This window comes from Rhinopithecus bieti, unplaced genomic scaffold, assembly GCF_001698545.2.
Source record: "Rhinopithecus bieti isolate Rb0 unplaced genomic scaffold, ASM169854v2 scaffold_52849, whole genome shotgun sequence".
Classification (NCBI taxonomy): domain Eukaryota; kingdom Metazoa; phylum Chordata; class Mammalia; order Primates; family Cercopithecidae; genus Rhinopithecus; species Rhinopithecus bieti.
The window spans coordinates 226,702-254,501 of NW_016820685.1; the positions used below are offsets into that span (position 1 = coordinate 226,702).

General features: G+C 40.9%; 1 protein-coding gene and 1 pseudogene across 1 annotated transcript; one reads left to right on the top strand and one right to left on the bottom strand.

The window, feature by feature from the left end:
• Window positions 1-974: 974 nt before the first annotated feature.
• On the bottom strand, window positions 975-27,777 carry CFAP36 (cilia and flagella associated protein 36). The gene is made up of 10 exons (XM_017859892.1): window positions 27,436-27,777; window positions 25,187-25,251; window positions 23,536-23,637; window positions 18,402-18,516; window positions 12,257-12,344; window positions 10,462-10,513; window positions 8,471-8,573; window positions 1,958-2,094; window positions 1,668-1,817; window positions 975-1,148 (listed from the first exon to the last, which is right to left on the bottom strand). Exons 1-10 carry the CDS (start codon window positions 27,548-27,550, stop codon window positions 1,047-1,049), a joined length of 1,029 nt encoding a protein of 342 aa, XP_017715381.1. The 5' UTR covers window positions 27,551-27,777; the 3' UTR covers window positions 975-1,046.
• Window positions 27,705-27,800, top strand: part of LOC108520479 (transcription factor BTF3 pseudogene) — an 82,718-nt pseudogene continuing 82,622 nt past the window's right edge.

Sequence of the window (27,800 nt, forward strand, 5' to 3'; positions counted from 1 at the left end):
TTTATTTATTTATTTATTTATTTTTTTATTTTTATTTTTTGAGACAGGGTCTCACTGTGTCATCCAGGCTGGAGTGGAGTGCTGTGATCATAGCTCACTGCAGCCTTGACCTCCAGGGCTCTGGTGATCCTACCACCTCAGCCTCCCAGGTAACTGGGACTACAGGTGTGCGCCACCATGCCTAGCTAATTTTTTATATTTTTCGTAGAGATGGGGTTTTGCCATGTTGCCCAGGCTAGTCTCAAACTCCTGGGCTCAAGCAGTCTGTCCACCTCAGCCTCCCAAAGTGCTGGGATTACAGTGTCAGCCACCGTGCCCAGCCCCTGCATTAAAATTTTTCAATGACTTGACACTGCTGGTATTACAAAATTTAAAATCCAGAGCTGGGATTGTGCTACCTCCAGCCTGGGCAGCAAAGCAAGATCCTGTCTCTAAAAGAAAAAAAAAAACTCCTCACATTCCCTACAAGACTGCACTATCAGTACCCCACCTGTCTCCAATTTCATATGCTAACCCTCTCCACTCATACGTATATTCCAGGTTTTCAGTATATGCTTTATTTCCTGCTGCAGAACCTGAGTTGTTCCTTACCTATTCTTTGTGTAATTAACCTTCCATTCAGCTTAAAGAGGCTTAGCCAGCCCTGCTCGTAGGACTCTACACTTTGCCTTTCTAACAGTTTGGTCTTTGGGCCTTCTCCACTAGCCCCATGAAGGCAATGACCTTGTCAATCTCGTTGACTACTGTATCCTTAGCGCTTAGCACAATGCCTGGCACAAACAGTAGGTAACCGAGTTTGAATGAATGAACATACTATCAACTGGTTTCTTTCTATACCCTCTTTCCAAGGGAAAACATTCAGGAATTTGTATTAAACTAATCAGTATGAGTAGCTGCCTTCCCTACTGTCCTTTACCTAAAGTGTTTAAAATAATAAGATATTTGGATTTACAAAAGTGTTTGAAACTAAAAACCTCGGTGGAAGGACTAAATAATTTATTTTTAAGACAATTTGAACTTCCATTTTGTTAAATTGTTCTTAGTGATTACTTATTAATAACTTCTTCTTTGAGTTTCTCTGCAAGCAGTCTCCTCTTTAGTAATGTTTGCTTCTCCTCTGCTGTCATTTCTGGTTTCTCTGTCATTTCCTGAAAAAAGGAAAAAATTGTCTACAGTATGAAATAGGATCATTTGTCTAAAATTCCCAACATACTGCCTCAAATGAACGAAAATCAGGGGCACTTTCTTGTGGGGTGGAGGGAGAGACAGAAATAGACTAGGCTTCCTAAATCTCTTCTTCATAAAGTCTCTTCTTGGAGAAGCCCTCTTGGAAGTGGGGGCTGGGGTTACTGATGCTGCTCTATGATAAAACATTTCAGAATGCTCAGGTGAAACAGACCACTGACCCTGACATACTCAAAGAAGACCAAGTAAAGCAACAGCATAAGAAAAAAATGTATAATGACACCACTCTTATTTTCTGCCTCAAAAAATTCTTATCACAACAATTTCACTTCCTAGAAAAGACTTAGCAGCTACTGCACTAGGAGGTGGTTAATAGGAATGGGTCTGCAAGCAAAATTTACTAGAGGCTTTCTTGCACATATTCTGATTTTGAGAGTTCCACTACCGATTTGTAAATCTTGACATATTAAGGCTAGCCATACCTCTACCTCCCCAGTGGGTTTTCCTTTCTGCTCCGTATTTTGTATCTGCTTAGTCCTCATATCCTTTCTCATGGACATCAACTTATCTCTCTTCTGCTTGAGATAGTGTTCTCGTTGCCGAAGTTCTTCTGTTCCAAGTACTGATAAATTCTGGGTCAAGTAAGAAAAGGAGCTATCTAAATTCAAGTCCATTTATTAAGTAGCACAGATGCCCACTGACTGATTCAATTCGAAGTTTGATTTCCTTGCCATTTTGCTTATAGTTATTAAAAGTGATGTCTTTTACTTACTGCTATTGGTCCTTCAATGCTCACGTGCTCTAAGCCAGGAATCTTCAGGCCTTTTTGTGGCAGGGAGGAAGTTTCAGACCTTTCCACTTTTCTTCCCAAAGGTTCTACTGACTGATTAGCCAAAGGCACTTTAACTTCTGGCAATAAGTAGACAATAAGACCAATTAGAATATTATGAGAAATATTAAGTATTAGACTAGGCTTACCAAAATGAGCTAATGTTAATAATACTTGTTTTTCCTCATATTCAGTCAACATATATTCATTGCCTATATTGTGCCAGCCACTGGGTAAGAACAGTAAACATCATATCTCTACCCTTAAGGAGCTTGGAACTACAGTTTCTTACCTACATCTCAACAAGTACCACGCTCCTGCTGTTTGTATAGTACTATAGCTACAAAAAGGTAAAATTCTTGTCTAAAGATTAGAACTACACTATAATATAAGATTGCCACATAAGCCAAATAAACAGTATACTAATTCCTTACTACAATGTAATTGGTTTCTAAACTTTTGCTTGCATATAAAAAGTCACCCTACATTTTCAGAACAATTAATGTAAAACTATAATTTTTTGTATTGCAAGAGTGTGTGCCAGTAATGTCAATAATTTTTGTTTATAATTATGTTTTGAAGATAACTATAAACCTGCCAGTGCATTAAGAAAATGTAAAGTTTTCTAAAGCAAGCAGAACTTGGAAGCACATATAAACATGAGCACTAAATACTTTCCAGCCATTTGGTGACCGTGCCAACCAAGAGAGAGGTTAACATTCTAATTGCTCCTCTGAGCCATTTATTATTATAAGGTGATTGTTTTTAAAAAGAGAAAACATTTTCAGTGTAAATACATAGGCTATGAAAGAAAGCACAGTGAGACAAGCAAAGACATTAAAATGATGCTAAGATTTAAAAGCATGATGGGAAAACATGGCAAACATGTCTCTAAATGATTAAAATTTTTGCCACACCTGGTTGATCCTGCCAGTTTAAAAAAAAACCTTGCCAGCATACATACTAAAACAGAAAACAGAATTTTGTCTGTTCAAGAAACTTGACAGCAGACCACTGCTCTAGCAGTGACCAGACTGACAACAGTGCCAGAGACGTTGGAGGAAGAAAAGCTCTCCAGGCCCTTGGACAATAGGGGAAATCTCCATGGAAGAGACAAGCTGGAACCAGCACTCCAAGCCAACCTAGACAGGGAGCTACATAACTAACAGAAATAAAGATAGAGGTAAAACACTCTTGTTGTTACTGATAGCGATGTTAGCAGAGGTAGGCTTAGCCCTCAATGGACTCACAGAACTGGAGAAGGGACAGTTCAAATAATTCCTGAGGAGGGGGGAACCTATACATATAAGCATATATATTCCACTCATGTTCTTTCTCTGGACAGTTCTTGCCTTGGGTTTGTTAATTATGAACAGACGTATATTCTCAGACCTAGAAAGGGAAGTACTTGAAGCCAAAATACTTAGCTTCTCTAATTTCTAGGAAGGGAAGATCAGACAGCCAGAAAACCTAAAGAAAGATCATCTCATCTCTGGCAACTCTGCATCAATCTGAGAAAAGATACTATCAATTGCTAGCAGGAATGAGGGAAAGACAGGCAAAAGGACAAAACAGGAGCTCAAACAACTTCATGATTCTTCCAAACTCAGATTTTCATACTGGGCTTCCATCACTTTGTATGAAGTGATTCTCTGAAATATCAGATATGCCCATTTAAAAAAATAATTTTAAAAACTCAAATCATTACTTTTGAAATTATCTACCATTTATGCTGTGCCATTAATGTGTATAACTGAATCATATGTGGTTTGAGATCAAGTTTTCTATAGCTTCACTTAGATAAGAAAGCAGATAAAGCAAATTTATTCAAATTATGTTAGACACGATTTAAATAGTATATGTACCTAGGTGTATATAAAACAAAGTTAATTTGGGTCAGCAAACTAGAGCATAGACAAACCTAAAGCAGGGGCTTTCATGGATATAATTAAAATGAGGCTATTTCTACTTACAATCTGTAGCATATATATAAAAAAGAAATAAATGGTTTGACTTGGTGCAAAGAAAGAAGCAAAGTAACTTCACAAATCTGCTTCTGGTTCAATATACTCTTATTGTTTTGTCAAATAAGAATCTACCTCCTTAAAATTAATGGTGCTTTCAGTAAACTAGGAATAGAGGGGAACTTCCTCAACTGCATAAAGAGTATCTACAAAAAATTCTAAAACCTAACACAAAACTTAACGGTGACAAATTAAAAGGTTTCTCACTAAGATCAGAAACAAAGCAAAAATGTCCCCTCTCACCGTTCTGATTCAACATCATACTAGAAGTCCTACGTAATCCAGTAGGACAAGAAAAAGAAAGAAAATGTACACTGGGAAGGAATAAATAAAAATGTCTTTATTTGCACAGTACATGATCATCTATGTAGAAAATGCAAACGAACTGACAGAAAAACTGAAATGAATAATTATATAGCAAGGTTACAGGATACAAATTAATAAACAAAAGTTTATCACTTTCCTTTATACCAGTAATGAATAAATGGAATTTAAAATTAAAAATACCATTTACATTAGCACAGCAACCCTAAAAATGAAATACTTAGATATAAAATATAACAAAATATGCACAAGATCTATATGAGGAAAACTAGAAAATTCTAATGAAAGAAATCAAAGAACCAAATAGAGAGATATTCCATGTTTTAATTTAATTTTATTTTATTTTGAGATGAAGTTTTGCTCTTGTTGCCCAGGCTGGAGTGCAATGGCAGGATCTTGACTCACTGCAACCTCTTCCTCCTGGGTTCAAGTGATTCTCCTGCCTCAGCCTCCCGAGTAGCTGGGATTATAGGAACCTGCCACCATGCCCAGCTAATTTTTTTTATTTTTTGTAGAGATGGAGTTTCACCATGTCGGTCAGGCTGGTCTTGAACTCCTGACCTCAAGTGATCCACCACCTCAGCCTCCCAAACTGCTGGGATTACAGGTGTGAGCCACTGCTCCTGGTTTTTTTTTTTTTTTTTTTTTTTTTTTTGAGACAGGGTCTCACTCTGTTACCTAGGCTGGAGTGCAATGATGCGATCTCGACTCACTGCAATATCCACCTCCTGGGCTCAAGCAATTCTCCTGCCTCAGCCTCCCTGGAAGCTGGGACTACAGGCATGCACCACCATGCCTGGCTAATTTTTGTATTTTTTTTGTACAGTCAGGGTTTCGCCAAATTGCCCAGGCTGATTTTGAACTCCTGAGCTCAAACAATCTTCCCGCGTTGGCCTCCCAAAATGCTAGGATTACAGGCATAAGCCACCATGCCTGGCCTATTCCATGTTTATGGACAGGAAAACTCAATGTCAAGATGTCAGTTCTTCCCAACATGATCTACAGATTCAATATAATATCAATCAAAATTTCAGCAAGTTATTTTGTGGATATTGACAAACAGATTCTAACATTTATATGGAGAGGCAAAAGACCCAGAATAGCCAACACAATATTGAAGAACAAAATTGGAGGGCTGACACTACCCAACTTGAAGACTTCAAACTATAGTAATCAAGACAGTGTGGTATTTGCAAAAGAATGGAGAAATAGATCAATGGAACATAATAGAGAGCCCAGAAATAAACTCACATAAATATAATCAATTATCTTTGACAAAGGAGCAAAGGCAATACAATGAGGAAAGGAAACTGGACATCTGAAAGAAAAAATATGAATCTAGACACAAACTTTACACCCTTCACAAAAAATAATTCAAAATAGATTACAGACCTAAATGTAAAATGTAAAACTGTAAAAATCCTAGAAGATAACATAGGAGAAAATGTAGGTGACCTTAGGCATAATGACTTTTTTGATACAACACCAAAGGCATACCCTATGAAAGACATAATTAATAAGCTGAACTTCATTAAAATTTCTGCTATATAAAAGACAGTATCAAGAGGATGAGAAGACAAGCCACAGACTGGAAGAAAATATTTTCAGAAGACAAAATCTGATAAAGGACTGTTATTCAAGATATACAAGCACTTAAAATTCAACAAGAAGAAAATGAACCCAATTAACAATAAGAAAACAAACAACCCAACAAATGTAATGGGCCAAAGACCTCAACAGACACATCACCAAAGAAGATACACAGATGACAAACAAGCATATGAAAATATGCTCTACATCATGTCATCAGGGAAATGCAAATAAAACATCAATGAGATACCACTACACACCTACTAGAATAGTCCAAATCCAGAACACTGACAACACCAAATGCTGGCAAGGATGCAACAAGAACTCTCATTTGCTGCCGTGGAAATGCAAAATGGTATAGCCACTTTGGAAGACAGTTCGGCAGTTTCTTACAAAACTAAACATACTCTTACTGTAAGATATAACAATCATGCTCGTTGGTATTTACGCAAAGGAGCTGAAAGCTATGTCCACACAAAAACCTGCACATGGATGTTTATAGCAGCTTTATTCATAATTGTCAAAACTTGGAAGCAACCAAGATATTCTTCAGCAGTTAAATGAATAAACAAGCCATGACACATCCAGACAATGGAATATTATTCAGCACTAAAAAGAAATGAGCTACCAAGCCATGAGAAGACATGGAGAAATCTTAAATGGATTATTACTAAGTGAAAGAAGCCAATCTGAAAAGGCTACGTACTACTGTATGATTTCAACTACATGACATTCTAGAAAAGGCAAAACTCTGGAAACAGTGAAAGATCAGTGGTTGCCATGGGTTAGGAGGTGGGAAGGATGAATAGGCAGAGCACAGAGAATTTTTAGGGCAGTGAAACCATATACTACATGATACTATAATGGTGAATGCATGTCATCATACATTTGTCAAAACCCACAGAATATACAATACCAAGAGTGAACCCTAAAGTAAACTATGCTCTTTGGTTGGTAATGTTGTGTCAAGGAAAGTTCACCAACATAACAAATGTACTACTTTTGAGGGGGTCGAAAATGGGAGATGCTAGTCATGTACTGGGGCAGGGACTATATGGGGTAAATCTCGGTACCTTCTGCTCAATTTTACTGTGAACCTAAAACAGCTTAAATTAAGCATATTAAAAAAAGAAAGTTGTTCTCCAACTTACATTAAAAAATTAATGGGTAAACATCACACTAATCTCAATTATAGAAGTTCTTCTCAACTAAGGTTGAGAAGAATATATTTGGTGTCAGAAGACAAAAGTAAGCCATAATTTCACCACTGAAGAGTTCAGTGATCTTGGTTGGACAAGTCGCTCAGCTTCCTTGAATTTCTTTAAAAAAAAGAAGGGATGGGTACAGTGGCTCATGCCTGTAATCCCAGCGCTTTGGGAAGCTGAGGCAGGAGGATCACTTCAGGCCAGGAGTTTGAGAACAGCCTGAGCAACTCAGCAACACCCAACAAAAACAATTTTTTTAAAGAAGATAAGAGTAGCCAGGCACAGTGGCTCATGCCTGTAATCCCAGCACTTTGGGAGGCTGAGGCAAGCGGATCCTCTGAGGTTGGGAGTTCGAGACTAGCCTGACCAACATGAAGAAACCCCGTCTCTACTAAAAATATAAAATTAGCTGGGCGTGGTGGCACATGCCTGTAATTCCAGCTACTCGGGAGGCTGAGGTAGGAGAATCGCTTGAACCCGGGAGGTGGAGGTTGCGGTGAGCCGAGATCACGTCATTGCACTCCAGCCTGGGCAACAATAGCAAAACTCCGTCTCAAAAAATAAATAAATAAATAAATAAATAAATAAATAAATAAATAAATAAATAAAAGAAAAGCAAGGATTATAATATCTACCTCACAGAGTTATATTTTTTTTAACTGAGAAAAGGACATTTATTTAAAACCACAGGAATCCATAATAAAATGAACTGAATTCGTGACCATAATTTGTTTCAGAATTACTTGTTTTCTTATATAGAAAATCAGTTCATATTGAAAATAGATTTGCCACATGTTGAAAAGGTCATCCACTAATATTTCCTACAAGGATTCCTATCAATTTTGGTTTCAAAGATACGATTTCTGACCAAATATCTGAACAAAATGGCTACCTCTTATTTTCTAGCTGTACTTAATTCATTAGAAAAGAAATTTGATATTATCTTTCCAAGTTCAGCTTCCCACTCTCAAATACCATACAACTACGAGCATGGAAGAGAATACCAAATGTTATGTGAACCTCTCTTGTAAGCTGTAGCCGTGCACAAAGGCCAGTTACTCTCTCAAGGAGTTTTGCTCTCTACTCTGGGTTTCAGACTTCATGTGGAAACTTGGGGACTATACACTCTCTTTCAGGTCAGCATCTCATCTGCAACCTCTTTAACCAAATTCACAAAGAACGTTAAATACCAAAGACATTCAATACTCCCTCCCAGGGCTTTTGAAGTTAAATAAGTATGAGAAAGTGGCACATTCTATATGGTGTTTATGTATTCATGTTATTGGAGAAAGTTCAGTACACTTCAACCTTACCTGAGGGTGGATGTGTAAAATGTTCACCATCCCCTAGGGAATTATTCATTATTGCAGCTTCACTGGAATGCACTGTGGGCTCTTCTGTTTTAGCCTCTGATAACTTCAGGATTCCATAATACAGTTTAAAAAAAACACACACAATTTAGATTCATTTTAACTAATTCACTACCTAAAGGATCCAAAGATATTATAGTTTTCTTTTTCTTTTTCTTTTGAGACAGTCTCACTCTGTCACCCAGACTGGAGTGCAGTAGTGTGATCTCAGCTCACTGCAACCTCAGAATCCAAAGATATTATAGTTTTCTTTTTTTTTCTTTTGAGACAGAGTCTCACTCTTATCACCCAGACTGGAGTGCAGTAGTGCGATCTCGGCTCACTGCAACCTCTGGCTCCTGGATTTAAACGATTCTTATGCCTGAGCCACCTGAGTAGCTTGGATTACAGGTGTGCACTACCATGCTCGGCTAACTGTTGTATTTTTAGTAGACATGGGGTTTTGCCATGTTGCTGGTCTCGAATTTCTGGCCTCAAGTGATCCACCCACCTCGGCCTCTCAAAGTGCTGGGATTACAGGAGTGAGCCATCATGTCTGGCCTCTTTAAAAGAAAGTATAAAGCATACACTCTTATAAGAAATTATATACTTTAGGCCAGGAACAGTGGCTCATGTCTGTAATCCCAGCATTTTGGGAGGCTAAGGCCAGCAGATCACCTGCGGTCAGGAGTTCAAGGCCAGCCTGGTCAACATGGTGAAAACCTGTCTCTACTATCAGTACAAAAATTAGGCAGGAGTGGTGGCAGACACCTATAATCCCAGCTACTTGGGAGGCTGAGGCACAAGAATTGCTTGAGCCCAGGAGGCAGAGGTTGCAGTGAGCTAAGATTGCACCACTACACTCTAGCCTGGGCAATACAACAAGACTCAGTCTCAAAAGAAAAAAAAAAAAAGGGTATATACTTTCTATATTAAGAAGTATAAAAAGCTGGCCCGGCACAGTGGCTCACGCCTATAGTCCCAACACTTTGGGAGGCTGAGGCAGGTGGATCACATGAGGTCAGGAGTTCAAGATCAGGTTGGATGACATGGTAAAACCCTGTCTCTACTGAAAATACAAAATATTAGCTGGGCGTGGTGGTGCACACCTGTAATCCCACCTACTTGGGAGGCTGAGGCAGAAGAATCGCTTGAATCCAGGAGGCAGAGGTTCCAGTGAGCCGAGACTGTGCCACTGCACTCCAGCCCAGGGGAAAGGGTGGGACTTTGTTTCAAAAAAAAAAAAAAAAAAAAAGTATAAAAGGGTTTTCTGGCCGGGCATGGTGGCTCATGCCTGTAATCCCAGCATTTTGGGAGGCCAAGGCAGGCAGATCACGAGGTCAGGAGTTCAAGACCAGTCTGACCAACGTGGTGAAACCCTGTCTCTACTAAAAATACAAAAATTAGCCAGGCGTGATGGCATGTGCCTGTAATCCCAGCTACTCTGGAGGCTGAGGCAGGAAAATCACTTGAACCTAGGAGGTGGAGGTTGCAGTGAGCCAAGATCATACCACTGCACTAAAGCCTGGGTGACAGAACGAGACTCTGTCTCAAGAAAAAAAAAAAAAAAAATGTTGTTCTGTGAGTTACCAGGACAAAAATAAAGGGGAAAAAAGTATAAAAAGTTAAATACAAATGCCTAAACTCGCCAAAAAAAAATGACTTATATAATTCTTGCTTATATGCATGTCCTGTAAGATTAATTAGTACTGTGTTGTCTTTGTATGTACTATGTACAGTTAAGTATATACAGTACTATATAATATTCATGGTGGCTAGCAGTAATGCACAAAGTACCTAGAATTATTGATATATTAATATTATTGGTCAATATTTACATTGTACTTAAAATTATGTAGTTCCACATAAGTATAAATTTTAATAGTAAGAACTAGGTGTAAACTTAATAAGAGATAATAGCAATAAAATACTTCTGTTATATATTCTGTAGGCACCTGTTTTTTCCTCTTCCTTTCTTCTTCCTGGTCATATTCCTCTTTTGATTTTCTGAAATACCCAAAATAAAGTAAAAGGTAAATTTCCTTTTTTGGTCAAAGAACAAATATTCAACTAAGCAACATGGTAACCTAAGCTTACAATAAAAGGCACATTAGACACAAAGATGGAAGATAATCAAACCTTGCTCTAAAGTGGCTTACAGTCAACTGGGAAAGACATACATAGGCATACAGCATAATACAGTTAGTGACATAAAATACAGGTCTACTCATTCCTTCTAGAACTCTCAATGAACCCTAGCTGAACAAAGATCAACAGATTTGAAATCCTGAACCCAAATGTGAATGGCAAATCCCATTAATAAGGACTTCAATCTCCCACTTTAGAGTGATCAGTTACATCCCTCTTGATAAGAGCCAGTACACCCCTCTCAATAAAATGTCATTGTTCCAGTGGCATCTGAGCTATTATCAAGCACTTGTGATACCACTGTGCCAAAGCCCATCAACTTTTGTAAACTGCTGAGACAGTCTGATTTTGGAAAGTAACCAAGTTCAACTGTTATACATGTTCATAACTAAGTTCTATTACTTACACAGTAGTATATCCCCTCAAAAGCTCTTGGAAAATAAAATCTGAAAATAGTGTTGACCAGTTTTCAGGCCACCAATCAACCAACACAACCAGTCCAACTCAAAACTTTACCAGTCCTCTGAACCAAACACCCTTACCTCTCAAACCTGTAAACTCAAAGCTTTGTGTGTTGTCTCAGGCTCCCATTTGCCCCTGCCATCCAAAGAGGGATCTGGCAAGAAAGGGTTGAGTTCACCTGTATATCTGCCACCCTCTTCATAATCACTCAAACCCCCTGAAATTAAGCACTGTGTCCTGGAGCTCCTGCCATAGTTTCCCACCAGCCCATTGGTGGATCTTTTCTTCTGCTTCGGAGGTGGGACAAAGTACCTAAGTGGGGGGAACTGTAGGATGCTAGAAGATGGTCATGTGTGGTAGTATAGTTGGAGAAGAAGTGACCCCAAAGGCCAAGGCCATAGTCTGCAGGTGACACTGTGATTATAGGCATCCTTTTGCCCTAAACCTAACATATTCTCACAGGAGATTTAAAAATTAGGAGCTACTACTGCCCCTTCCTTCCAAAATTCCCGTAAAGGTCAGGGCACAACAGGCCCAAAAGAAAAAGAAATGTCCATTAACATTTCTTAGTTCTGTGTGGACCCCCTTAGTGGTCTGCATACTCCTTGTCAGGCATTTGGCTGAGAATCATGTAACTGGGGAAACAAAGAGACCAGCAAGATACTCATCTGGGATAGACCCCTCTCACTGTCCTCCCTCCCTTGAAGGTTACTATCACCAAGTCAGCTATTCAATCTGTGGAGTCTGGATGCCCAGCCTCCTACTATGTGACACCTAGAATATGCCACCTCCATAGTGAGATCCAGAAGCCGTGGAGTAAGCTGTTTAGCTCAAGTCATTATACTTCTCTCCAGAGATCAGGCTAGGTCTACCGCAACTTTTTCCCACTGGTGGCTACTTTCCTATTCCTATGATGGGGGTGTAAAAAGACCCTCTCATTTGGGCTGATCTGGTATAAGTTACCTGAAAATAACTTTTTCTGTCATTAAGAAATATATTCACAGTCATAAAATGATAAATCATTTTGATAGTCTTCAGTAGAGAATTTAGCAATTTTATTAGTTCATATTTGTTGGGCAAAAAGCATATGTACAGATCATATAATAATGATTCATTTTAAAAATAATTGAAGAATGGTACCTAAGAGCTTCCCTCAGGATTTTCATCTCTTCCTGTTCAAGGTCACTGACCTCATCAGAGCCCTCGGTTAAGCAGTCAGGTAATATACCTGTTCAAAACCAAAGACCACATGGAATAGTATCAACTCAATTGAAAACATGTATTTCTCACTGTTCTAGTTCCTTACGTACAAGTTACCTTTAGATCTATCACTGTAACATCCTAAGCTATTATCTTTTTAACTATCATCCATTTTATATTTATTTATTTATTTTGAGACAGAGTCTCTTTCTGTCACCCAGGCTGGAGTGCAGTGGCATGATCTGGGCTCACTGCAACCTCTGCCTCCTGGGTTCAAGCGATTTTCCTGCCTCAGCCTCCGGAGTAGCTGGGATTACAGGTGCCCGCCACCATGCCCAGCTAATTTTTAGTAGAGATGGGGTTTCACTATGTTGGCAGGCTGGTCTCGAACTCCTGACCTCAAGTCATCTGCCCCCTCGGCCTACCAAAGTGCTGGGATTACAGGCGTGAGCCACTGCTCCCAGCCATTTTTTTTTTTTTTCTTTTTTTTTGAGACAGAGTCTTGCTCTGTCGCCCAGGCTGGAGTGCAGTGACACAATCTCCGCTCACTGCAAGCTCTGCCTCCCAGGTTCACACCATTCTCCTGCCACAGCCTCCCGAGTAGCTGGGATTAAAGGCGCCCACCACCATACCTTCCTAATTTTTTGTATTTTTAGTAGCGGCGGGGTTTCACCATGTTAGCCAGGATGGTCTCGATCTCCTGACCTCATGATCTGCCCGCCTCGGCCTCCCAAAGTGTTGGGATTACAGGAGTGCGCCACCACGCCTGGCCCACTCCCAGCCATTTTTAACTATCATCTTTTAAGCCTTTTCCTATTTTACAGAATAAGCCCCACCAAAAACCCCACACTTGAACTAGAAATATCTTAGTAATTATTTTATTGGCAATTAAAATAACAATGTATGACAACAAAATTTGTTAATATGTTTTCTCTTCCATAATCATATAGTGTCTAAGAATATACTATGGAAATCATTGAGTTAGGCTTAATAATGAAACTGCTCTCAAAGGTGTCCCTTAAATGAGAAGAGTCACAAAACAAAATATAATTTTGTTAATTGAAATAGCATTAGAAGTCTTCATTTATATAATAACGGATGCTATTGAAAAGGGCCCTGCTTACTATGTGTAATAAAACCATGGTGCTAAGCACTTTGGGGGGATACAAAGATGAATAAAGCAATCTCTGCCCTTGAAGCTTCTGTTCAGATGTTGGTCTAATAATTATAAACCAGGGAAGTAGCAACTTCAGCCCAAGAAAATAAAAGGTAACTTAAAATATTGGTTTAATTTACTTCATTACTTTTATCTTCTTTCGAAGCAGGTGGACTGGTAATAATTGTTCTGTTTGCATCTATAATTATTACATTCCACAACATTAGCAGAATGCTTCTTAATTTTTACCTTCCATTTCTTTTTTTTTTTTTTTTTTTTTGAGACGGAGTCTCGCTCTGTCACCCGGACTGGAGTGCAGTGGACGGATCACAGCTCACTGCAAGCTCCGCCTCCCGGGTTTACGCCATTCTCCTGCCTCAGCCTCCCGAGTAGCTGGGACTACAGGCGCCAGCCACCTCGCCCGGCTAGCTTTTGTATTTTTTTAGTAGAGACGGGGTTTCACCGTGTTAGCCAGGATGGTCTTGAACTCCTGACCTCGTGATCCGCCCATCTCGGCCTCCCAAAGTGCTGGGATTACAGGCTTGAGCCACCGCGCCCGGCCACCTTCCATTTCTTTATCCACATATGACTGTAGGATTTTGGATCCACTCTAAAGTAGCTTTATTACTCTAATCCCCCTGATGTTTAAACACATTTTTTTTTTTTTTTTGAGACGGAGTCTCGCTGTGTCGCCCAGGCTGGAGTGCAGTGGCCAGATCTCAGCTCACTGCAAGCTCCGCCTCCCGGGTTTACGCCATTCTCTCGCCTCAGCCTCCCGAGTAGTTGGGACTACAGGCGCCCGCCATCTCGCCCGGCTAATTTTTTTGTATTTTTTTAGTAGAGACGGGGTTTCACCGTGTTAGCCAGGATGGTCTCGATCTCCTGACCTCGTGATCCGCCCGTCTCGGCCTCCCAAAGTGCTGGGATTACAGGCTTGAGCCACCGCGCCCGGCCTTAAACACATTTTTAAAAATTAAATGTTTTCTTCTGAGGTAAGTGCAATTGTAAGAAATAATGCAGAAGGCTGCCATGTACTGTTTACCCAGTTTCCCCAAGTGGTAACATCTTACAAAACTATAGTAGTACAATATCACAACCAGAAAACTGACATCTAAATAATCCATTAATCTTAAGTGCATTTTTGCTCAGTCAAAAGATATAAAACTATTATTCTCCTAATAATATTTCTGAGGAAAACTGAAAGTACTAATAATAATACAACAGTATGAAGTAGTTAAAAACCATCAAAATAATACTCTCATTTGCAATTTCTCTAAATTATTTAATAAGATACCAAAAGATAAAAGAATCCAGAGAGCCTTTGAATTTTTCTCATCATTAGAACTATTTTCAAATTAGTCTGCAGTTTTGAGTATAATCGACATTAATCTAAGGTATCCACCCCTGGATCTTAGTTAGGCAACATTCTTTTTTTTTTTTTTTTAGTTTTGAGACAGGGTCTTGCTCTGTTGCCCAGGCTGGCATGCAGCGGTGCTATCATAGCTCACTGCAGCCTCAAACTTTTGGGCTTAAGCGATCCTCCTGCTTCAGCCTCTGAAAGCACTGGGACATGCTGGACCGTGCCCAGCCAGCAAAACTCTTAAGTACATGTATTAGAAATTCTGTAGCAGAAACTAAGTATTGGCTTATGTTTAAATGTAAGTAAAATGCCCCATGCTGTGGCCTGACAACAGTCATTATTCTACATAATTCCCCTCTTCCTTCCTTGCTAATAGAAGTCAGCTTTTGCAGAATTATCAGGCAGCTAACTACTTAGAGGCAGGGCCCTCCCCCATCCCAGGAGAGTGACTCCTAATTGGTTCAAGCCAATCATAATGGTCCCATTCCCCTTGCCAGATGGTTTAAGAAAGGCAAGTGACCCCCATCCTAATCAATAGGACTTGAGGGAAAAACTGGAGGGTTTCCATGAAATTGTTGTCTTGCTAACAAAAAGAGATGTAGAGGAGGAAATATTCCATTTCTTCATAAGACATTGTTGAGTCTGCATTCAATGCAGCCAGAGTACAATCATGAGAGAAGATCCTGAGAATGGCAGAGTATAAAGATGCAAAGTGTCAGGGTCCTTGATTACATCACGGAGCCACTAAATTAACCAACCCCGAACCTGTCTTCCTTCTCTCCCTTCCTCTGGACTTCTTGTTCTGGGAGATCTTTTCTTCACTGGAGTGTTCTGTTACTGACAGCCTGAGGCATCCACATGATACAAGGTATGTATTTATTCCCTTTTTATTAAAATCTAAATGAGTTTCCAATAAAATTCCAAACTGAAAACTAAAGAATGCCATTGTCAAGTTCACTATTTCTTTTCCTGATCTCCTAAAAAAATTTGTTTACTAACATTCTTATTAAAATTATCTAACCCATAAGTCAGAATAAAGCATATTTTCAGGAAAATTCAGAGGAAAGGATTTTATAGAGCAAACCATAGTGGAAAGAGACTATTTTCCAAACTTATTTATATCAAAGTAATAGCACCGTGTCATGTATTCTTCAGGGTTAGGGTGGTGTTCTTCCCCTACACACAGACAACAGTGCTATTAGCTGTTAGGGAAAGCATCTTGGGATTCTAGTAGATGATTATGATGGTGGCTGGCTCTAATAGTCTCTACTCACATCAGTCAAATGAGAAGGAAACTTCCCAAGAAGGGCTCTGCAAAATTCTCATGTTTGCCATGCAACAACGGAAGCCCTATTGTTGCATGTTCCAGGCCCTTAAGAGCCAATGATACAACTGAACTATAGATCTCTTATCTTCAAGAAACAATCAAAGGAAAGGTCCTGCTGCCAAACCATTAAAGAGGTTATGGGCCATGGTAAAAAAAATATCATGGCAATCTATTGAGCTAAGGAAGACACAGAAATTAAGGTGAGGTTACCACAGCAAGAAATTTGAAACAGAGATGATAATCTGGGTTAGAAAGGAGATGGCACAATAACAAGTAGCATGGTTAGAAACTCAGCTGTTTTGAGTCCGGATGTTAAATGTAGTTCAGGTACACAATAAGGGAACAAGAGCAGGAAGAGCTAGAGAGAAAGTGAACTTAAGCACAGAGTCAGGGGAAAGATAAAGCCAACGAGGGTTAATAGGGCTTTGAATTCCACTTTCTCTTCCACATGATGCTGGTACAAGCTTATCTGTCTCTGCCCAGTGCCCTAGAACAGTTGAGTGTTGTTGTGGTCCCAGGACAAGCAGCTTCAGCATCACCTGGGAACTTGTTTGTGTTAGTCCATTTTCATGCTGCTGATAAAGATATACCCGAAACTGGGCAATTTACACAGGAAAGAGGTTTAATGGGACTTACATTTCCACATGGCTGGGGAAGCCTCACAATCATGGCGGAAGATAAAGAGGAGCAACCACGTCTTACATGGATGGCAGCAGGCAAAGAGAGAGCTTGTGCAGGAAAACTCCCGTTTCCCAAAACCATCAGATCTCATGAGGTTTATTCACTATCACAAGAACAGCATGGGAAAGACTTGCCCCCAAAATTCAATTACCTCCCACTGGGTCCCTCCCACAATACATGGGAATTCAAGATGAGATATGGGTGGGGAAACAGCCAAACCATATCACTGTTAAAAATACAAACTATCGGTACCCCAGACCTATTAAATCAGAAACTGGGAGGCAGCTATATGTGCTTCAGCAGTCCTCCAAACATTTCCAATGCTTGCTAACGCTTAAGAATCACTGCTTCCGGCCACTTTGGGAGGCCGAGGTGGACAGATCACGAGGTCAGGGGATCGAGACCATCCTGGCTAACACGGTGAAACCCCATCTCTACTAAAAATACAAAAAATTAGCCAAGAGTGGTAGTGGGCGCCACTCGGGAGGCTGAGGCAGAATGGTGTAAACCCGGAAGGCAGAGCGTGCAGTGAGCCAAGATCGCACCACTGCACTCCAGCCTGCGCGACACAGCGAGACTCCGTCTCAAAAAAAAAAAAAAGCCGGGTGCGGTGGCTCAAGCCTGTAATCCCAGCACTTTGGGAGCCCAAGATGGGTGGATCACGAGGTCAGGAGATCGAGACCATCCTGGCTAACACAGTGAAACCCCGTCTCTACTAAAAAATACAAAAAACTAGCTGGGCGAGGTGGCGGGCGCCTGTGGTCCCAGCTACTCGGGAGGCTAAGGCAGGCGAATGGCGTAAACCCGGGAGGCGGAGCTTGCAGTGAGCTGAGATCCAGCCACTGCACTCCAGCCTGGGTGACACAGCGAGACTCTGTCTCAAAAAAAAAAAAAGAACCACTGCTTCCTACCAAGGTCCTAACAATCTAAGTCAGAAAAAGGATGGACACCTCTCAACAGTAACTACAACTACAACCATTCAAAAATACTCAGTTTCATAAACATAATCGCTGGGCAGAAAATTGAACTCTGTGAAATCCAAAGTATCACTGAATTCTGGTCTCCTTTTTTTGAGATGTCAAATACCATTCAGGAAGTTTATATTCTTTTTTTTTTTTTTTTTTTTTTTTTTTTTTGACATGGAGTCTCACTCTGTTGCCCAGGCTGAGTGCAGTGAGGTGATCTCTGCTCACTGCAAGCTCCGCCTCCCTGGTTCACGCCATTCTCCTGCCTCAGCCTCCCAAGCAGCTGGGATTATAGGTGCCCACCACCACGCCCAGCTAATTTTTTTGTATTTTAGTAGAGAGGGGTTTCACCGTGTTAGCCAGGATGGTCTCGATCTCCTGACCTCATGATCCGCCCGCCTCAGCCTCCCAAAGTGCTGGGATTACAGGTGTGAGCTACTGTGCCCAGCCATATACTCTGAAATCTCAAGTCAGCTGAAGTCTTTCAAACTTGAAATAAATGTACACGAGACAGCTACATTTAAGACTATATTAGAATTAGTCAAAACTATTTTAAAAAGCATTTAGCACTTAGATTTCTAACTTCAACATTTTACCATTTCTCTCTTGAATTATTCGAATGGCTTGCAGCTGCATTTCAATGTTTTTCTGGACCATCATTGCTTTAAAGATAGTAAAATCTTCTGCTGCCAACACAGGTTGCAAAATGGCCTGTGGAAAGAAGTCTCAAGTGAAATGAAGATTCAAGTTTTAAAAATATTCCCCACACATTCAAACCATTTCTACTGCAAAACAGTAGATTAATTCAAGAATGCTACATTGTTATTTATGATTAGATGTCTCAAAAGGACAATTTTAAAATGTATTTTAATAGCCTTTAAAACAGGGTTCTCGGCTGGGCACAGTGGCTCACACCTGTAATCCCAACACTTTAGGAGGCTGAGGCAGGCAGAACACTTGAGGTCAGGAGTTTAAGATTAGCCTGGCCAACATAGTGAAACCCTGTCTCCACTAAAAAAACAAATAAAAAAATTAGCAGAGCGTGGTGGCGCACACCTGTAGTCCCAGCTACTCAGGAGGCTGAGACCAGAGAATCATTTGAACCAGGAGACAGAGGTTGCAGTGAGCCAAGATCGCACCTCTGTACTTCAGCCTGGGTAACAGAGCAAGACTCCTTCTCAAAAAAAAAAAAAAGTTTTCAAAAGATGAATGATATGCAAATGATATCTCAATAAAGTTGTTTAAAAAAAAAGAAGGCTGAAGTAGCTTAATTTAATTTCAGATAAAGTAGACCTCAGAACAAGAAAGATGATCAGGAATAAAGAGGGGCACTTGTTTATAATTCTATAAAATATAATACTTTATGATTATTCTGATTATATATTTTATATATAGTATAATTACATAATTCCTTATAATTCTATAAAACAAAAATTGTGGCCAGGCACACTAGCTCATGCTTGTAATCCCAGCACTTTGGGAGGCTGAGGTGGGCAGACCCGAAGTCAGCAGTTTGAGACCAGCCTGGTCAACATGGTGGAAGGTGTGTACCACAATGCCCTTCTAATTTTTTGTATTTTATAGGGATGGAGTTTCACCATGTTGCCCAGGATTGTCTCAAACTCCTGGGCTCAAGCAATCTGCCCACTTTGGTCTTCCTAAGTGCTGGAATTATAGGCATGAGCCACCATGCCTGGCCCACATGTGTTTAGTTTTAGAGTGTGTTGTTTAATCTCCAAGTATTTTGGTTTTTTCCCACAGTTATTTGTTTCCAGTTTAATTATGTTGTGGTCTGAGAGCAGACACTGTATGATTTCTCTTCTTTTAAATTTGTTAAGGTATGTTTTATGGCCCATCATGTAGTCTGTCTTGATGAACATTCTCTGTGATCTTGAGAAGAATGTGTATTTTTGATTGTTGGATGAACTGGTGTATGTCAATTAAATTCAGTTGACTGAAGGTGCTGTTTGTTTGTTTATTTATTTATTTATTTATTTTGAGATGGAGTCTTGCTCTGTCACCCAGGCTGGAGTGCAGTGGCACAATCTCAGCTTACCACAAGCTCCACCTCCCAGGTTCAAGCGATTCTCCTGCCTCAGTCTCAAGTAGCTGGGATTACAGGTGCCCACCACCACCCCGGCTAATTTTGTGTTTTAATAGAGATGGGGTTTCACCATGTTGGCCAGACTGGTCTCGAACTCCTGACCTCAAGTGATCCACCCACCTCGGCCTCCCAAAGTTCTGGGATTACAGGCATGAGCCACCATGCCTGGCCTGAAGGCGCTGTTTAGTTCAACTATGTCTTTACTGATTTCCTAAGGACTGGATCTGAACGATACTGATAGAGGGTGTTGAAGTCTCCAACTATAATCATGTATTCATCTATTTCTCCTTGCAGTTCCGTTTCTGCCTCACACATTTTGTTGCTTTGTTATTAGGTGCATACACACTAAAGATTGTTATGTCTTCTTGGAAACTGCCAGATTTTTTCACATTAATGTGGGCATACCCATAACATTTTAATTATTTTATTATTATTATTTTTTTAGAGACAGGGCCTCACTCTGCAGCCCAGGCTGGAGTACAGTGGTACAGTCATACCTCACTGCAGCCTCAGATTCTTAGGCTCAAGCAATCTTCCCACTTCAGTCTCCCAAGTAGCTAGGGCTACAGCAGTGTGTCACCATGCCCAGCTAATTCTTATATTTTTATTTTTTGTAGAGATGGGGTCTTGCACTGTGGCCTAGACTGGTATTGAGCCCCTGGCCTAAAGCAATTCTCCTGCCTCAGCCTTCCGAAGTACTGGGATTACAGGTAGGAGCTATCACACCCAGCCAAAATACAGTGGCTCATACCTGTAACCCCAGAGCTTTGGGAGGCTGAGGCAGGAGGACTGCTTGATGCCAGGAGCTCAAGACCAGCCTGGACAACACAGAATGACCCCCTCTCTACAAAAAAACTAAAAAATTAGCCAGGCATAATGGTACACAGCTATAGTCCTAGCTACTCAGGAGGCTAAGGCAGGAGATTCACTTGAACCCAGGAGTCAGAGGTTGCATAGAACTGTGACTGCACCACCGCAGTCCAGCCAGGGTGGCAGAGAAAGACCCTGTCTCAAAAACAAAAACAAACAAACAAAATATATTTTCTATTCCTAGAATTAAAGGTGATCATCAAATGAAAAGTTGTGCAAAAGAGGAAGTGCTGGATTAAAAAGTAGTCAAAGCAACCTCTTCTAGGCCATCATAACAAGATAATTTAAATTAATAAACATTTATTGAGAACTATGAACTAAGAACTAAGTTTTCATCTCTGTTCTACCAGCAGAGAGTGCAGAGATACTAAAAACAGCTCAAATGACTTACAATTTAGTAGGGCAAGTAGACTTGTAGGAAACTATAATTCAAGGTAGAGTAACAAAAATATCAATTTAAAATTGACCTAGTTAAGTAGAATGAATCTTGGTCTGACTAGAATAAGCAGCAAAGCTGCTATAACAAGTAGCATTTCAACCAGGCCCTGATAATGAGGATTTCTTCACATTATGAAAGGAATGATGGAGTGGTGTGGGGAGGGGGCCATATATTCCAGGTTAAGGGACAGTATGAGCAAAGGTAGGTGCACAGATGCCTATAAGAGCAAGTGGCGGCCAGGCACAGTGGCTCACGCCTGTAATCCCAGCACTTTAGGAGGTCGAGGCAGGTGGATCGCCTGAGGTCAGGAGTTCGAGACCAGCTTGGCCAACATAGTGAAACCCTGCCTCTACTATAAATACAAAAAATTAGCCAGGCATGGTGGTAGGAGCCTGTAATCCCAGCTACTTGGGAGGCTGAGGCAGGAGAATCACTTGAACCTGGGAGGCAGAGGTTGCAGTGAGCTGAGATTGCAACATTGTACTCCAGCCTGAGCAACAAGAGCGAAACTCCATCTCAAAAGAAAACAAAAAAAAAAGAGAAAGTTACCTGGAATGGCAGTAGAAAATAATATATTGGGGAACTATAGCAAGGGATCATGGCTAAAAATACAATGTGGAGTCTCATCTTAAACAATTCTTACCATATATTGCTAAGAAATTACAGTTTATTTGGTAGAAAATAAGATGCCAAAGCCAGTGTTTTGTTTTTTGGGATGGGTCTTAATCTGTTGCCTAGGCTGGAGTACAGTGGCATGATCTTGTCTTACTGCAGCTTCAACCTCCTAGGCTCAAGTGATGCTCCTACTTCAGCCTCCTGAGTAGGGGTACTCTGGGAGAACACCACCACAACCTACAACAAGCTAACTTTTATATTTTTTTTAAAGATGAGGTCTCACTATGTTGCCCAGGCTGGTTTCAAACCCCTGGCCTCAAGCAATCCTCCTGTCTTGGTCTCCCAAAGTGCTGGAATTATAGGCATGAGTCACTTCCCCGCTTTCAGTTTTTGAGCAGAAGGCTACTTGGGTAGTAGCAACAGATCCCAATCCTCACCCTCTAAGCAAGGACACTCAGTTGGCTTGCCAGGACTGGGCATACTGGCTCTACTACTTATTTAGCTGTGGACTTTGGACTATTTGCTTAATATCTCTGTGCTTTGGTTTCCTCCCTTCTTTTTCTTTTTTTTTTAAGACAGTTTTGTTCTTGTTGCCCAGGCTGGAGTGCAATGGCGCGATCTCAGCTCACCACAACCTCTGCCTCCCAGGTTTAAGCGATTATCCTGCCTCAGCCTCCGGAGTAGCTGGGATTACAGGCATGCGCCACCATGCCCGGCTAATTTTGTATTTTTAGTATAGACGGGGTTTCTCCATGTTGGTCAGGCTGGTCTCAAACTCCTGGCCTTAAGTGATCCACCTGCCTCAGCCTCCCAAAGTGCTGGGATTACAGGCGTGAACCACCATGCCCGGCCTGGTTTCCTCATTTCTAAATGGAAGTTATATAGTACCAGTTTCTTAACAGGTGTCAGGAAGATTAAATGAGATAAAACATGTCAAGTGCTCAAAATATCAACTAGCACAAGCCCTCAATAAACATTAGTTTATAAGCTGGGTGTGGTGGCTCATGCCTGTAATCCTAGCACTTTGGGAGGCCAAGATGGGCAAATCCCTTGAGCCCAGAGTTCAAGACCAGCCTGGGCAACACAGCAAGACCCTGTCTCTACAAAAAAAATACAAAAATTAGCCAGGTGTGCTGGTGTGGCACCTGTAGTCCCAGCTACTAGGGAAGCTGAGGTGGGAGGATTACCTGAGCTCTATAAAGAGCTGCGATTGCACCACTACACTCCAGCCTGAGCAACAGAGTGAGACCCCATATCAAAAAAAACAACAAAAACAAACATTAGTTTATAAACATATGTATTACTACTTCAGCCTAGCACTACACAACCAGTAAGATAATATAAGTAGTTCCAAGAGAAGGAAGCCGCAGGAGCAACTGACTGTGGATCTGCTAAAATTATAAAAGGAGCAACTGCAGAATGATTGGAGATCTATGTAAATAAAGCAGTAGTTTGTATAAACCCTGTGATCGTATTCTAGTTCTGAGTTTAGAAAGGTCACTTTGAGTTGCATCAGTTCATTAATGCCTCAAAGTGTCATTTTTCAGGGTTGCTCTCAAAAAGAACTCTTATGTGACGAATTATCTTTCTACTGCCCACAATGTCTAAAATATTACGCTTTGTCAATCAAACATTCAAATTTAAGTGAAACCCTGGGCATTTGTTAAAACTATTTGTTAGCATAATAACACAAAGCAAAAACCTGTGAGGTATGGGTCTTTGCAAGACGAGAAGTGCATGCTTCTTGAAATTGATCTTCATTAATTCCAATTTCTTTGAGGTAACCTTCTAACAGCTTTTCAACCTAAAAAAACAAAGTTTAACTTTTATAATTACATAGAAAAATTCTACATGACAGTTTGCATATTAAGTATTGAGTTTAGAAAAGTATCATCGAATTTTTTGCAAATATTAATCCACATAATATTACAAGACAGTGACATTGTCTTTCACCAAAACACAAATTAAAAGTTAGTATTTTTGTTGAAAATCACATGAAATTGTATTTCTTCCAACAGAAATAGTTGAAGTCAGGATTATAAAGTTCAGTGTGGCACAACTCTTCTGCTACCCAGAGGCCTTTTTTTTCCTTTTCTTTTCTTTCTTCCTTTTTTGAGATGGAGGTTCACTCTGTCACCCAGGCTGGAGTGCAGTGGTGTGATCTCGGCTCACTGCAACCTCTGCCTCCCAGGCTCAAGCAATTCTCCTGCCTCAGCCTCCTGAGTAGCTGTGACTACAGGCACCCACCACAATGCCCGACTAATTTTTATTTATTTTTTTTTTTAGTAGAGATGGGGTTTCACCACGTTGGCCAGGCTGGTCTTGAATTCCTGACCCCAGGTGATCTGCCACCCTGGCCTCCCAAAGTGCTGGGATTACAGGCATGAGCCACCACACCTGGCCTTTTCTTTTCTTTTCTTTCTTTGAGACAGGGTCTTACTCTGTTGTCCAGACTGGAATACAGTGGCACAGTAATGACTCACTGCAGCCTTGACCTTCTGGGCTCAAGAGATCATCCTCCCACTTCAGCCTCCCGAGCAGCTAGGACTACAGGCACATGCCATCACAACTGACTAATTTTTGTAATTTTTATAAAGATGGAGTTTCACCATGTTGCCCAGGCTTATCTCGAACTCCTTGGCTCAAGCAATCCACCTGCCTTGGCGTCCAAAGTGCTGGGATTACAGGTGTGAGCCACTGCGCCCCACTGCCAGAGGCATTTTTTAAAATCACAAGACAGGCCGGGCACAGTGGCTCATGCCTATAATCCCAACACTTTGGGAGGCCCAGACAGGTGGATCACTTGAGCTCTGGAGTTTGACACCAGCCTGGGAAACATGGAGAAACCCCATCTCTACAAAATACAAAAAAATTAGCAGGGTATGGTGGTGCACACCTGTAGTCCCAGCAACTCCGGAGGCTGAGATGGGAGGATCACTTGAGCCTGGGGAGGTGGAGGCTACAATGAGCTGTGATAGTGCCACTGCATTCCAGCCTGGGTGACACAGCAAGACCCTGTCTCAAAAATAAAAAACAAAAAAATCATAGGACAACCATGACTAAGTGAATCATATGTCCCTGGATGCATCAACAAAATTAGAATAAGATATAAAGAATACATGCAAGAACCCATAAAGAATTGTAAAATCATTACGTAGAGTACAGGAGATAAGAAGTCATCCAAATGAGACACTCAGAGCACCTGTGGAGACAGATATAACTGGCACTATTGTTAAGGTAGACTGGATTTTTGTAAAATTAAGGATTTTAATGTAAAATATTTTCTTCATTTAGAAAAGCTATAAGTAATATTAGCCTAATTACCTTTAAAATCAGTGAAAAAAAATACTCACTAGTTCTTTGTATTCCTGATGAATCTCTGTATAGGTCAATTTGTTTTCTTCTTCATCATCAAAAACTAAATTTAAAAGAAGATATTACACAGTGTAAAAAACAAATCATTTTATTAATGCAAATTTAAAAATCCACTCCTTAGAAATAGAACTATCATTCTTATAACCTGGCTCTTCAGCTTTGAATTCTTAGGGTTTATCTTTGAAAAATATATAAACGAATATATCTAAAAATATATACTATTGGCCAGGCACTGTGGCTTATACCTGTAATCCCAGCACTTTCAGAGGCCAAGGTGGGTGGATCACCTAAGATCAGGACTTCAAGACCACCCTGGCCGATGTGATGAAACCCCGTCTCTACTAAAAATACAAAAATCAGCCAGGCGTGGTTGCCCGCGCCTGTAGACCCAGATACTCGGGAGGCTGAGGCAAGAGAACTGCTTGAACCCGGGAGACGGAGGTTGCAGTGAGCCAAGATTGCACCACTGCACTCCAGCCTGGGCGACAGAGTGAGACTCCATCTCAAAAAAAAAAAAAGAAAAAGAAAAAAAAGTATATATATATACCACATGTATATATACTATTAATTGTAAACCAGCTTTTTTGCCTACTTGAGAAAATATTTAAAATGAATACTACCTCATATTTAAGACAAAAACACATTTCAATCAATATGAGGCAATAATTTCTTCATCACTTTTAATGGAATATTATTGTTAATGGTTAAATCCTTTTACAATAGGTTCCAGATTATTTTATTGTACTGGAATTTTGCTGATGTAAATGTTATGGAAAGTGACCAGTTCATTTTTGTTACCACAGATAAATAATGAAGTTAAATAAAATCAAAACAAGTGTTTACTGAATAATCATATGTATAAAACAATGCAATGAGCCAAGATCGCGCCACTGCACTCCAGCCCGAGCAACAGAGCGACACTCCGTCTCCCAAAAAAAAAAAAAAAGAGTACAAATAGAAGTTATTTTGTTTTGAACACTGTTTTAAAATTACCTGTAAAAACAACCCTTTAATAACTACTATTTGAATTTCGATTATAGCAATGAAAACGTAATAAAAAGATTCAGTGGTCAAACTGAATTTCATCTTTACCAGATTCATGATATCTTGGAATTTAAAGAAGTCTTAAAAGGTCATCCAGGATAACCGACCATTTGATAGCTGAATAGCTGAATCCCTCTAACCCTATTAAGTCGCTATCAGATCCATTCAAACACTGCTGGAGCCGGGAAGCTCATTACCTTCTGACACAGGCTAACTCATCTTGGATACATTCTGTCATGAAGCACTTCCTTCACTGAAATTTGTTTCCCTGTAGCTTGTACCAACTGACCCTAGCTCTATTCCATTGAACCTTACAACACAAAACAGATGTTCAAATAACTGATGAATATTACTACCCTCAAAGTCTTGCCTGACTAAACAACCACAATAACGCTTGGGCACTCATTTACACGACGTGTTTTCTAGTTCCTTTTCTGCGAATGCGCTGCAAAGTCTCCACGAACTGAACGCAGAACTCCAAGCGTGAAGAACTGCTCAGAACCCGGAGGTGTCTGTCCTTCACAGGGAATATAATGCCATATCTATACGCCTCATTTGTTCCAAGAATGGTTCCCGGCGCCACCTCGCAAAGTTTTAGTATAGCCAAGAGTAGAGAGCTCACCAAGGGGAATACAGGCCACCAAAATCACCGGCTCTGGGCTTCCTGGAGTTATCACAAGCCCTCCTTTGCAGTTAACTGTTGGTTTGGAGTGAATCATTTCTCATTTCCTAAGCTGACTACACCAGGCGAAATGCTAGGGATCATAAGGAACTCAGGTAAACCGACGCTTCTCCTCTCAAGTCTGGGAAAGCTGTTGAAGAAGCCCAGCCAAATAGTCCACCTGCCCAGGGCAGAAACGTTCGGGACAGGGTGAGAGACCGAATTTAAGATTCAAGTCTAATGTTCCTCGGACGTGCGCTTGGGCCCTAGGGAAGGGGAGCCTCGGTCCCCATTTTCAGGTCTGCGAAAGAACACATCGGCAGGGTGAAAGGAATTGCTCCTACATAACCAGCTCTAAACCTGACGACGGGGGTGGAGAAGGGGGTGAGGGGAACAAGACCTGGCGACAGGGGTGGACACAGGGGATGGGGAGACGAGAGATGATTTGTGGTTACCAACCCCCTGCCCGCCGCTGGTGTGAGAGAGGAGAAGAGGATTGTCGGTTCGGACTCTGGTTTTTACCTGCGCATTTCTGTTCCACAAAGTCCAAGATGGGGATGGACCAGTCTGGGCCTCGCAGGAACTCCGCGATGCCCTCCACCACCCACTCCACCTGGTCCTCTTCTTCCGCAGCCATCCCGCCCCAAAGGGGCAACGGGGAATATCCCTAGGCCAGACCGCCGGACCCCGCTTAGGCCTTTGGGCCACAAGGAGCCGAGAGGGAGTAGGGGAAGAGCTGGCCCGCAGTCGCTCAACCCCCAGGAGAGACCCTACCAACCAGTTAACGCAAAATGGTCGCTATGGCAACACACGTAGCCGCCCTAGACCGCGGCCCGGAAGTGAAGACAACTTTCCAGGAGCCTGCGCACTTAGCGGGGAGGACAAAC